The 13,251-nt window shown below is 45.4% G+C and overlaps 1 protein-coding gene across 1 annotated transcript in view; it reads left to right on the top strand.

The window, feature by feature from the left end:
- Positions 1-1,272: 1,272 nt before the first annotated feature.
- Positions 1,273-13,251, top strand: part of dnah5l (dynein, axonemal, heavy chain 5 like) — a 327,807-nt gene continuing 315,828 nt past the window's right edge. Inside the window, exons 1-6 of the mRNA XM_078200347.1 lie at positions 1,273-1,344; positions 1,461-1,649; positions 9,303-9,377; positions 9,738-9,821; positions 10,013-10,084; positions 12,400-12,501. Of these exons, the coding sequence (XP_078056473.1) occupies positions 1,273-1,344; positions 1,461-1,649; positions 9,303-9,377; positions 9,738-9,821; positions 10,013-10,084; positions 12,400-12,501 (594 nt within the window). The remainder of the gene's footprint in view (positions 1,345-1,460; positions 1,650-9,302; positions 9,378-9,737; positions 9,822-10,012; positions 10,085-12,399; positions 12,502-13,251) is intronic.

Here is a 13,251-nt window from a genome sequence, read left to right as displayed (position 1 = left end):
GCCACATCCAATTTTAAAGTCCGCTAGAAACTACCAAACACTCCTACAATCACAGCTAAAGCCAGTAGAAACCAATCAGCACCGAATCTCAAAGTAGATGATCCTTTTAAATAGTTCTGGTGAAATGTCCTTTCTGCTGCTGAATGCATATTCAGCTGTACATGTTTAACAGATGGTATCAGCTGAAAGGGTTGTGCTCCAAAATGGCAGTGCTGCGGTCAGATTAGCATTATATGCTGATTGACATCACAACCTGCCTACTTTGCAGTCCATGGACTCTACTAGCAACCTTGCCAGAATGGTGTCAAGTATAGATTGCTCCAAAACGTGCCATGTGTGCCATTTTGGAGCCACAATAGTGCTTGTAGCACCAAAAGGACCATAATAAACCATAAGATATAGAAGCAGAAAGAGGCCATTCAGCCCATCGAGTCTGCTCCACCATTCAACCATGGCTGAGAAGTTTCTCAACCCCATTCTCCCGCCTTTTCCCCATAATCTTTGATCCCCTTACCAATGAAGAACCTATCTATCGGTCTTAAATACACTCAATGACCTGGCCTCCACAGTCTTCTGTAGCAATCAATTCCACAGGTTCACCACCCTCTGGCTGGCACCAGGCTCTTCAAAAGCCTAGCGCATGGAGCCAAATTTTACAACTGGAGAGTGTAATGATTTCATCTTTGTTTACTAATGAAGAATAATTATCTCTAACCCAAATTCAGCTGGAGAAGCAAATCGACACAGGCGTGTAGGTGTTAATAAATGGAAAAATTCAGGACTCGGACCATCTATCTCGGCACCATCTCCAACTACATCTGTCTCAGTAAGTGGCTCTTACTATCAGTCTTCAAGGCTATTTCAATATTTCTAGTCTAACAAAATTCCTGAATGGTGAATGGTCATTCTTTTGCATTGAATTAATAAAATTATTTGACATATCCTCAGAATTACATTTTAGATTATGCAGGAAACACAGTTAATTAGATAGAAGTATGAGTAGTATACAATGCAGTAACATTTTGAATAGATCATTAGCACACTGAAGCCATTTCCACTGATATCTCATTTATCAGAACAGAATTCCACTGTCAAGAGCAAACTGATTAACAGTTGGATGAAATGGAGAAAAGCACCCAAGGCCAAGTTCAGTCATGATAAATTGTCCATTCCACTTGAAATTGATGAATTCTCAACAAAGATTCCGATAGCCTTTAGCCTCAAGGAGTCATTCCATTTGTTATCATGAATGCCTAAAAATTATTTTTGTCGATGACAGCATTTGCACACTTAATGCTTTCGAAAAGCATTTCCTCTATTTGCTATTTTAATGAGTTCACCTCTGTTCGTTAAAATATTAGTCAGAAGAATGTCACTCACACATGTTAAACCTTCATATGCTAATACTGTTGATTGTAATTTCTGAGCTATAGTTACTGAGGTTTTCACTTGCCTTATAGACTCAAGGTAGAAAGACGATTTTACTTTCTACTGAGGCAAAAAAGGAAATGCTTAAACAAGCTAAAGCAGCAAAGGAAGAACGAAGATCTCAAATGGACTCCCGGCACGGCTATCTCACATCTAAACTGGCAGATGGAACAGGTCTGGAGGAAACAGCTGTGCAGGACTTTATTATTGCAGATGAAAAGGTATGACTTGATATTTTAACGTGTATCCAGTAGCTCTTCAAAAAACAGCACTACCTTATCAAAACTATAAATGTAAGATTACAATAGGCAAGCGTTTTTTCGGTTCCACGTATTTTATAATTTCCTTTTGATATTTAGCATTGGAAATTTAGTTCATAGTTTGAAAGCTGGGACGGGAGTTTGCACTCCATTTAACTGTTAGAGTTGTCATTTAGCAACATTGAAAAATACTGTAGTAAAAGTTCTGTTGTCTAGTTCAGTGTTGTCCCATACGATAGCCAATAGCCACACATGGTTAATTGGGAATGTGAATGGTACTTCTATGTGCAACTTAAATCTTCTTTTTGTGTTTTTAAAAAATAAAACAGTAAGTTGAAATAAAGCAGCAGCCCGGATTTTACCAGCCCTTAGGGGATGGGCTAGGAGGGGGGACAGCTGATAAAATGGGATGGAAGGCATTGGGACAGAGCCCAACATTTTCCTCCTTCCACATGTTACCAGCTGGGTGGGCCGTTGTAGCAACTGTTCCTAATTAAGGTGAAACTGCCAAGTAAACTATTTTGACCTCCCCATGGATTTCTAGGAGGGGCCCTCCTTTATGCTCCATGGCCCATGCAGAGGCCCTGTGGTGGCAGCAGTCACTTCATTGCTACAGCGCTGCCAACAGAAGGTATCCCATTTCCCGAACACAGAAAGTTAACATGCCGGTAGAGGAAGCAAATAGGAAAGCAAATGGCATGTTGATCTTTACCACAAAAATGGACTACAGGAATAATCAACTCTTGCTACAATACTTCAGGTTGTTGCCTGCTGGGCACCAGCATACCTCAATTTGGTGGCGGTTCTGGCAGCAACCTCTTAATTGGCTGTCGACAGTAAAATGCCAGTTCTCTGCCCAGTGTGGCGTTGGGCTCCACTTTTAATCTCAGCAGCGGAACACCTTACATGCTAAATGATTCTGAGACTGTACTCCTTTGTTTTAGACATCGCAACCAGTGGAAACAATCTCTCAGCATCTACCCCATTAAATCGCCACCAGTCAGCTCTCTGCCTCAAACGGGAGAGGAGCCTATGATCACCTAAGACTATGATGACTTTACGTTAACCTATTAAACCTCTTCAGAATCTTACATGTTTCAATGTGATCACCTCTCATTTTTCTGAACTCCAGAGAATGTAGGCCCACCCCACTCAGCTTCTCACCATAGTACAGCTCCTTCTTCCCAGGGTCCATCAATTTGAGATTCATCAACAGAAAGGGGTTCCACTCCCTGAATGTTCAACTAGTGTGTGACCATAATATGAACATTATGCACGTCTGTGCAAGACACCCAGGTAGTGTGCATGACAGCTTCATTGTCAGGAGCTCTGACATCCCAGAGGCATTTGAGGAGGAGCCCAGGCTGCAGGGTGGCTCATGGGTGATATGGGCTACCCGCTTCCGACATGGCTGACGATGCCTGTGTGGAGGCCTGTGTCCGAAACGGAGACCTGATATAATGAGGCCCATGTAGCCACCCGTGCGATAGTGGAGAGGTGCATTGAGCTCCTCAAAATGTGATTCCGGTGCCTGGACCGATTTGGCGGGCCCTCCAATACAACCCAGTGATCTCTTCCCGCATTGTGGTCGTGTGTTGTGCCTTGCACAATCTGGCTCTACAGTGAGGTGACCTATTGGAGGAGGAGGAGGACGACATGGAGGAGGACGACATGGAGGCTGACCAGCCAGGCGTTGCTGGGGAGGATGACCAGCAGGAGGAGGAGGAAGATGAGGAAGAGCATGCCGGGGAACACCAACCAAGCGCTGAGGGCTGGCAGCCCAAATGAGGCATGTGAGGGTGGCAAGGGTTGCCCTGATCACCAGGCAGTTCAGTTGCTAGGGTTTGTATCTGTGGGTTCCATTCCCCCCCCCCCCCCAAAAGAAAATTCCTTCTATCTCCTGCAACATTGTCACACCAGAGTGGTGGGCCTGGGTACGCTGTGTTAGCGAGTTTTTTGGCAGGCAGGAGGGTGATGACGACTCGCTGAGCATCATTATGATGATGCCCTGGTGCAAACTAGTCTGACTCCTACCTGAGCTCCGCAAGCACACTGGCACCTGGGCCCACGTCTGTGTAGTGGGTAAGGGATCTGAAACCCCCAGACAGGGCCCTGGGGGGGGGGGGGGTAGGGGATGGGAGGGAATCGCGCGTGGGTTCTGGAGAACCAATGCCTTCCTTTTCTCAGTGACACAACATTGAGGGGCCTCCCCAACTGACACCAACATGAGGCATCCCTCCGGCGATCATCAATGGAAGAGGATTCCTATTCAGACAAATTAGTCACAGGTGGGTGGTGAAAAAACATTCAATTGTAATAATGGTGTTTAAATAAGACATTCTAACATAAAAACTTGAGAACAGAAAACGTTAAGGTGCTTAAATATCTTTCCAACTAGTGCAGCCCTTCACCCGTGCCATCTCAGTGCAACTACAACTTCCTAACCTTACGTGGCCTACCACTACATCTCAATGATTCCCCAGAATGTACATTGGAGGTGGAGGGGGCCAGCTGCCCACCTCGCCCCGTGACTTGCGATGCGCGTGGCGGGCGTCCTCGGGAGGCCGTGGACCTTGAGGGGCCTGGCCAGCTTCCAGATGTCTGGGATATTTCCATGACACCCTCTTCATCCCGCTGTCCAAGATGCCCCAGTGTCAGGAAGGGGGGAGTCAGAAGGTCTAGCCACAGCCACAATCTCCTGGCTGGAAGGCATGGGCTTGAGCCCTTCCTCCTCCCTTGGGGTTCCTGTGGGCCCCTGGGTCACTCCATGGGATGGCAGTGCTTCTGCAGTGAGCTCCAGAAGCTCCGGTATCACTTGGCACTGCCAGTCCTGGAGGACCACCTACTTCTACCCATGGTGGTCGAGCCCTCTGCGATGGCCACTTGAGTCGGGGGCTACCTCTCAATGGCTGCAGCATGTGCCCTCCGAGATTGGGCCACACTCTGCAACCCCTCAGCCATGACCCTCTGTGACTGGGCCACGTTCTCAAGGGCTGCTGCTGTAGCCCGCTGTCCCGCTGGGTCTCCTGCAAGCTCTCGAGCCTCTCAGCCATGGGCCGCAGGATCTTGAGAAGCCTGTTCAGTCCCTCAGCTGTGGCCTGCTGTTCTCGGCCATCGCTTGGAGTCTGCCACTCATGGTAAGGATTTCCTGCCCCAGGCTTTCCACTGCAGACGCCACCCTTGCAGTGTTGGCCTGGGAAGCATGCAAGACAGGCAATAGCTGGTCTGCCTGAAAGCTTTGGGATTCCCCCCAACAGCCTTGCAGTTGGTCCAGTGTGGCCGTCATCCCCTCCTGCATTTCCTGGCTCTGTTGCTGCATCTCCAGCAACTGAGGGAGAAGTGATCTCAGAGGCCCAGCATGTAGTCTAGGGTCACCTGAATCCTCACCTCCGGCAGGCCCCCATCTGCCAGAGACCTCGGACGTTCCCTCTTCCACATGATGTACATTAGCAGCTGTGTCGTGCTCACCAGAGAGTGATCCAGAAGCCTCACCACTAACTGGATCCACCGACGTGTCATTTTCTGGGATGGTGAGTTGTGAGGTGGCAGCTGACGCCAAAACAGTGCCATCCTCAGAGGTCACCCATATCCCCCAAGGATTCATCCGAGCTGTCTTGTCCAGGATGGGCGGGAGCTGCAGTAGGGGCGTGGGGTCCAGAAGGCCCCGGGGCATCCGGATCTGTCCCTGCAACACAGGACACAAGGTTAAGTGCAAGGAAGGGAGAGGAATCCGGGATGCAAAACACGTGATTCACATTTCTCCATTGAACATAGAACAAAGCAGCAAAAAACCTATATCACAGGGACAGGCCTTTTGGCCCTCCAAGCCTGTAGTGACCAGGCTGCCCATCTGATTTGTTACCCCCTCCCCTTCTGGGGACCATATGCCTCTATTCCCATCCCATTCACAGAGATGTAAAGATGCCCCTTAATGGTTACTATTGTATCTGCATCCGCGAACTCCCTCTGGCAGAGAGTTCCAGGCACCCACTACCCTCTCTGTGCCAACAAACATGCCTCATACATCTCCTTTAAACCTTGCCCCTTGTACCCAAAACTCATGGCCCCGAGAAGTTGCCTCAAAGTGAGTGGAGGAATGACAGTTGCTCACGTCCGGATGGCAGCCCGATCATGCTGTCGCTAACAGCCCACATCGTCCCTTCTCTTGAGAGCTCCAGTGCCCGCTCCTCAAAGGGACTGAGGACCCGGAGGTCTGGTTCAACACTCCCTGTCTTCACCCTCTCACGGATGTTGTAGTCGGTCTTCTCCTGTGGAGACAGAAGGAGCCATGAAAGAAATGATGGCGTGACTACTGCAGAGCATCAGGTGGTGGCCCTTTGAGGGCAAGTGCAGTGGTGCTCTTGGGGGGATGGGAAGGAGGTGTTGGGGGTCAAGGGCTGGAAGCATGCAGGCTGCTGGGGATGGGAGGATCTGGGGGAAATTTGGGGGAAGATGCAAAATGGGGTTCAGCGCTCACCCTTGCTGCCCGGATGAGGTCATTGACGTTTTTCCGGCACTGCTTCGTGCTTTGGGGGTGGGGGGCAATGCTCTGGCACTGACTGAGGCAGCGACCTCCTCTCAGGCCGCATTTCCATCAGCCCCCCTCGGTCTGCATCCTCCTGGGGAGGAAGAGGGTGATCCTCCTCTCCCCTGCTGCATCTAGCAGCCTCCCCAGATCACCCTGAGAAAAACGGGGGCTGATCGTGCGTACATTGTCCTGTACTGCCTGCCTGTCCATTCTTGAGTTTTTAATGGAGTTGCCCCTCGTTAGGGCAGATCAGCTGCAGGCAGTTTGACAGAGCATTCCAGCAAGTTCCATGCAGTTTGCTTGTTAGCATTGAGGGGAAGGCAAGTGAGCACTTGCAGGTGTGCTGATGGGTTGGTGGGAGGTGGGGTGTGGGTGGTTGTATCAGTGTCTCAGTGATTGGGATGATGTGGAGATGCCGGCGTTGGACTGGGGTAAACACAGTAAGAAGTTTAACAACACCAGGTTAAAGTCCAACAGGTTTATTTGGTAGCAAAAGCCACACAAGCTTTCGGAGCTGCAAGCCCCTTCTTCAGGTGAGTGGGAATTCTGTTCTTCAGTGTTATTCAGTGATTGGGGACAGGGGAGAGAGAGTGAGGTGTCACACAGCCTTCGGAGTCCGGAGGAGATGGGGCCTTGTGCAGGAGGGTCCGGGGTGGGGGTGAGGGGAATCACCCTGCCTGATATCTGTAGGGTGGAAGGGGGAGGCTGGATCTCTCTGCCTGAGATCAGTGGGGGGGAAAGAGGGTCCACTGCCATTCTGCCTGAGATCAGTGGGGGGAGGGAAGTGGAGTCCACTGCCACTCTGCCCGAGATTGATGGAGGGGTAGGTGGGTTCGCTGCCACTCTGCCTGAGATCAAAGGGTGGGAAGGGGGGTCTGCTGCCACTCTGCCTGAGATCGGTGGAGGGGAAGAGGGGTCAGTAATGTTGTGGGGGTGGGGCAATGTCTATGGGGCTAGGGGAGGCATTATCCGGCCCGGGAGTGAAGTGGTAGGGGAGTGTTATTCTATTATTTCTTTTCTGCTCATGCACAGTTGTAGGTGCCGATCAGACTGCAGTGTTTCGGGCGCATTAAGCCCCACCCACAGGCTTGTGCAGCGCGATTCGGAATCACTGATATTTTTGCAGGCAGAGTGCGTACGGGGGCAGCAGAGAACGGGTCTAAAAGTCGGATCTGAAACACTCCCAGTTTCAAGACCGCCCAGCACTTAGAAGCAAAATGGTAAAATAGGCCCATAGACCCAAGTCCCTCTGCTCCTGTACTCTCTTAAGAATTGTACCCTTTATTTCATATTGTCTCTCTGCATTCTCCCTCCCAAAATGAACAACCTCAGGCTTCTGTGCATTGTATGTTATCTGCCACTTATCCATTTTACTTATCCATCCGCCAGCTTGTATCCTTTTGAAGTTCTACGTCATCCTTTTCATGATTCACAATATATCCAAGTTTCCTGTCATCCACAAAGCTTGAAATTGTGCCCTGAGGCCCTGGTGATTAATATGTATCAATAAGAGCAGTGGTCTGATGACTGATTGCTGGGGAACTCCACTATAAACCTTTGTCTATTCTGAAAAATAACTGTTCACCACTATTCTTTGTTTTCTGTCACTGAGTCAAATTTGTATCCACATTGTTACTGTTCATTTCATGAACTCGAACTTTACTCACAAGTCAGTTGTGCAGCACTCTGTCAAATGCCTTTTGGAAATCCATGTCCACTACATCAACAGCATTACGCTCGTCAATGGCTTTTGTGCTTGTAATGGCAGCAAAACGTAATGTACCATCATTACCACTGAAACTAACAGGAACTTTGGCTGTCTATGCATACAGTTATATGTGGACAACCAGAAGTTGCTGTCAACTATACCATATTCCTCCTCAAGATTCACTGTTCAAATCCACACAAATTGAAATCTTTAGAAATCACTTTAATTGATGTGACCTCAATTTATATGCAGCAATCTTGCTGTGAAAAAATGAACAAAGGGCAAGATTTTCCAGCCCATCTCACCGATGGAATCTTCTGGCCCCACCAAAAGCGAGCACACCCCCCCCCCCGCCCCCCCCCGCCACAATGGGTTCCCTGGTGGCAGGGTGGGAAACATCAAAATGCTGTAGACTTCAGCAGGACCAGGAGATCCTGACAGCGGCCAATGGCAAGCCATCTCTGCCATGAGAAAACATGCCATGTGGGTGGGATGGGTGGGGGGTGAAAAATCCTGGCCAAAATTACACTATATTGAATGGAGTGTAACTGTGTTTTAACAGTATACTGAATCATAATTGCACAGAATAACCTCTCTGGTCCTGACAATCTAATTTTATATTTGTAGAATGCCAAACTCCTCCATTATAAAAAAAATTCTACAAGTTTTTATTTTAAAAATAATACATATACATTTGTTTATGACATTTTAGCCTCTACCTTAATTCTGTTTGTTAGTCCCAATCAAATTTTGTTCTCTATAAATTGCAAAATAGTAATTCTAGTAATTTACTCCCTGAATCCCTGTCAGTTAGAATTCTTCAATGTGATTAGCTGCTCCATCTGCTCACTAAGAACACTGTTGCCGAATGCCTGGCGATCTTCTTGGTGCCAGATTCAACATAGGAAATTCGAGCCAATTATATTGTTAGATCTATGTGGGCAACCTTTTTCAAGCTCAGCGATAAGCATTGTCACTTTGCCACTGATTACAACATACAGGCCATTATGTTGTCAGGGAAGGCATTTTGTTTCACTGAAATTAGTGCATGTAGGTAAGATGGTATTGCTGTAACTCCATGTGCAGCTACTTGGCAATTTCATTGGACAACACTGCACTTTATGCTGTGCATTATGTCAAAGCATTTAAGATAATCATGGCAATGTATTACTTTTTGGAATGTGATGACGACTATGACATTTGTGAAGAAGACATTAGTGTATTTTTGTCAGTTTAACATACTTTCGAGTAATGAGTATTCTAAATGCATGCAAAGTCTGTTTTATTATGCTTATTAGAGATGATGCCTAGAATTGGTTTTTTTTTCTGATGTCAATACTAAAATAATTTTTCACATTAAGTAAACTTTCCTTTCCAGTTTCATTTGATTGAAGAATTCTTTGCACCAAATGGATGTAAAAAATTACTATTTTACTATCAAGAGATGGTGACAGTAAGTGTTTATTGCTTGAAATTTAAATATTCAGATATTTTCATTAAGATGGGTTCAATTAAATGTGGGTATGTTATAAATCACAGTAACAATGAATGGGTCACTGATTTGCTTGTCAATACTAAAATCTAAAGCTATCTGACAGTATTTTCCTTTAATATAATGGTGTCTCTAAAGGGCAATTTAAATGACTGAAGTCAATCAGTAAAATTATTTATTCCAGCTGACTAAGAAAAAAATCACAATTGATTGAGACTTTTAAAAATTTTATGTTTGAACGTTCAACATATTTACATAATTTGTACAGCTCTAAATGATTGATTTTCAGTTTGTTTAAGAATGCATTGTTTGACCCATCAGCCTACAGAATCCAGACGTTTAAGTGCAGATATGTCAAGAGGCCCAAATCAGAAAAGGCTCTTCATTACTGATGGTTCTGCTGAGGTAGGGTTAAGTTTACATGTTGATTATTCAAATTGAAATTTGCTACGTGAAATTTTAAATTGTAAATTCGATGTTAGTGCTAAAGATTGAGATTAGGAAACTTCCTGTATCCGCAAAGAAAAATATTCTACGATAAATATTTGGAAAAATTCATGGCTGAGGTCATTCACTTTCTTGTGTCTGTCTTTCAGAGTTTGACTGGGACTTGCTTCTTCTTTCTTAGAACTACTGATAAAAGCATCAGTACAGCTAATGTATCTCAGGTCAGTACCACGCTGAAACATCAAAGTGAAAGGAATATACCATGGCAATTATTTTTTCGGCAATACTTTTTTTTCATTCTTTTGTGGGATGTGGGTGTTGCTGGCTAGACCAGGATTTATTGCCTTTGCCTAATTGTTCCAGGGAAGGTGGTGGTGAGCTGACTTCTTGAACCCATGTGGTGTAGGTACACTCACAGTGCTGCTAGGAAGGGATTTTGACACAGCAACAGTGAAGGAATGATGATATAATTAAAAGTCAGGATGGTGTGGGGCTTGGAGGGAACTTGGAGGTGGTAGTGCTTCCCTGCACTTGCTTTCCCTGTCTTTTTAGGTGGTAGAGTTTGTGGGTTTGGAAGATGCTGTCAAAGCAGCAATGGTGAGTTCCTGCCGTGCATCTTGTGCTTTGAAGATGGAGGGAGTGAATGCTTAAGGTGATGGATGGGCTGCCAATCAAGTAAGCTACTTTTTCCTGGATGGTGCTGAGCTTCTTGAGTGTTATCGGAGCTGCATTCAGCTGCATTGGAGTTGCATTGGGGCTGCTGTACTATGGGGAGTAATGAGGTTATAGGGGAGATGTTAGCACTGTGGAACTATCACTCGACTAGTCATTCAGAGGCCCACGCTAGTGCTCTGGTGACAATGGTTCAAATCTCACCATGGCAGCTTGTGAAATTTGAATTCAATTAACAAAATTGGCATTGAAAGCTAGTCTCAGTAATGTTGACTATGAAACTATCATTGATTGTTGTGCAAACCCATCTAGTTTACTAATGTGCTTTAGGGAAGGAAATCTGCTGTTGTTATTGCATCTAGCAGCCCATACGTGACTCCAGACCTATAGCCACGTGCTTGATCTTAACTGCTTTCTGATAAGATCTAGCAAGCCACTTGGTTCAAGGGCAATTAGGGATGTGCAACAAATGCTGGTCTTGCCAAAGACACCCAATTCCCAAGAAATAATGAAGACTAAAGAAGAGAGTTACTCGCAGCAGAATTCCCAGCCCCTGAACTGTCTTTATTTATTTATTTGGCCAGTATTTATATGGCTAGTCCAGTTCAGTTTCTGTTCAATGGTTTCTTACCTTGCTTCCCCCCCTCCACCCCATGGAAACAGTCACAAGATCTCACGTGTAGTAAAAGCAGAGAAAATGACACTGACCAAAAATAAGTACATTTTGAACTCTCGTTCCACTGACAATACATTATAGTCAGAAAGAGGAATAGGATTGCTTTCTTTTTGCCTTAGAGTCATAGAACCATAGAGATTTACAGCATGGAAACAGGCCCTTTGGCCCAACTTGTCCATGCCACCCAGTTTTTACCACTAAGCTAGTCCCAATTGCCCGTGTATGGCCCATATCCCTCTATACCCATCTTATCTATGTAACTGTCCAAATGCTTTTTAAGAGACAAGATTGTACCCACCTCTACTATTGCCTCTGGCAGCTTGTTCCAGATACTCATCACCCTCTGAATGAAAAAATTGACCCTCTTGTATCTCTCCCCTCTTACCTTAAACCTATGCCCTCTAGTTTTAGACTCCCCTACCTTTGGGAAAAGATGTTAACTATCTACCTTATCTATGCCCCTCATTATTTTATTGACCTCCATAAGATCACCCCTAAGCCTCCTACACTCCAGGGAAAAAGTCCCAGTCTATCCAGCCTCTCCTTATGATTCAAACTTTGCTTTTGTTTTTACCAAATGAAACTGTGAATGGGTACAGGAGAATCCATTCAGAATGTTAGTACTCAACACTAATTTTGTTGTTTTATTTATGCTAAAGCAAAAATCAGAACTAAGCAGAATTCTTTGAACTGATATTGACTAACAAATTAATAAAACAAAGATAAGATTGACATTAAGAGCATGAGGATTTTAAACAGAGTATTAGTAGAGAGAGTGAGAAGCTATTTAAATGATTACTCAGCATTTAGCAACACTACTCAATAGACATCAGTTGATTGTGGAAATCATTGTAGTTACTGGCCAAGTTGTTCACCATAACAGAATTTTACTGTCGTGATTCTTGCAGAAGGTACTACAGCTCTCGTGACCTTTCGGACATTGCCATGCTTAAAAAAAAATAGAAAACACAGCAAATATAAAGAGAAGGGATCGCTTAATGTATTGGTCATCCTTTATCAATCTTTTTGACAATTGTCTTTACTGCTCAATTAATGTGATACCAGTTTTGAGGAACATTGCTCAGTTTGTCATCAGTTTATGAAGTTAGAATTTTTCCAAGTAGTTCACGATTAATCTTAGTCAATAATGTTTATAATGCAGTGTGCATATTCTGTTTTACTGTTTAGGAGGTAAATTTTGGCATGCTTAATTGTTCTGAAGGAAACCTACTTCAAGGGCTGGAGAAACTTCTTGCCAATATAATGGTACCGGCACTGCGATCTCAAGAGGTAACCTCCTTAAATGAAATCTATGGCAACTATGGTCACAGGTTTTTTTCTAAAATGATCCCAGTTATAACTTTTACTGCACATAGAGCAGAATCAAATCACAATGAGATCACATATTCACACCATCACTAAGACTGCCTGTTTCACCTCCGTAATATCACTCCATTTCATTCCTCCTCAGCATGTGTGTTGCTGAAACCTTCATTCAATTCTTTGTTACCTCTAGACTTGACTATTCCAACTGGAAACTGAAGCACCCGGAGGAAACTCACGTAGACATGGGGAGAATGTGCAAACTCCACACAGATAGTCACCCAAGGCCATAATCGAACTGGTCCCTGGTGCTTTGAGGCAGCAGTGCTAACCATTGTGCCACCATGCCGCAATTCCACATCAGCATTCCACAGGAACTATTCCCTCCATGACACCATGGCCCACTCATTCATCAGCCTCAACCTTTCAGCCTCTTCCCACGGCATCTTCCCACGCAATCGCAGAATGTGCAACACCTGCCCCTTTACCTCCTGCCTCCTCATTGTCCAAGGGCCCAAACACTCCTTTTAGGTGAAACAGCATTTCGCTTGCACCTCCTTTAATTGGGTTGACTGTATTCCCCGCTCCCAACGTGGCTTCCTCTACATTGGGGATACTAAACGCAGACTGGGTGACCATTTTGTGGAACATCTTCATCACTGGAGCATTTGGCGCTCAGACAAAATTCCATTCACTGCAGCGGGACTGGTGAATCCC

This window comes from Mustelus asterias, chromosome 2, assembly GCF_964213995.1.
Source record: "Mustelus asterias chromosome 2, sMusAst1.hap1.1, whole genome shotgun sequence".
Classification (NCBI taxonomy): domain Eukaryota; kingdom Metazoa; phylum Chordata; class Chondrichthyes; order Carcharhiniformes; family Triakidae; genus Mustelus; species Mustelus asterias.
The sequence above is the reverse complement of the archived record's forward strand: the minus strand, read 5'-3'. Positions and strand labels throughout refer to the sequence as shown.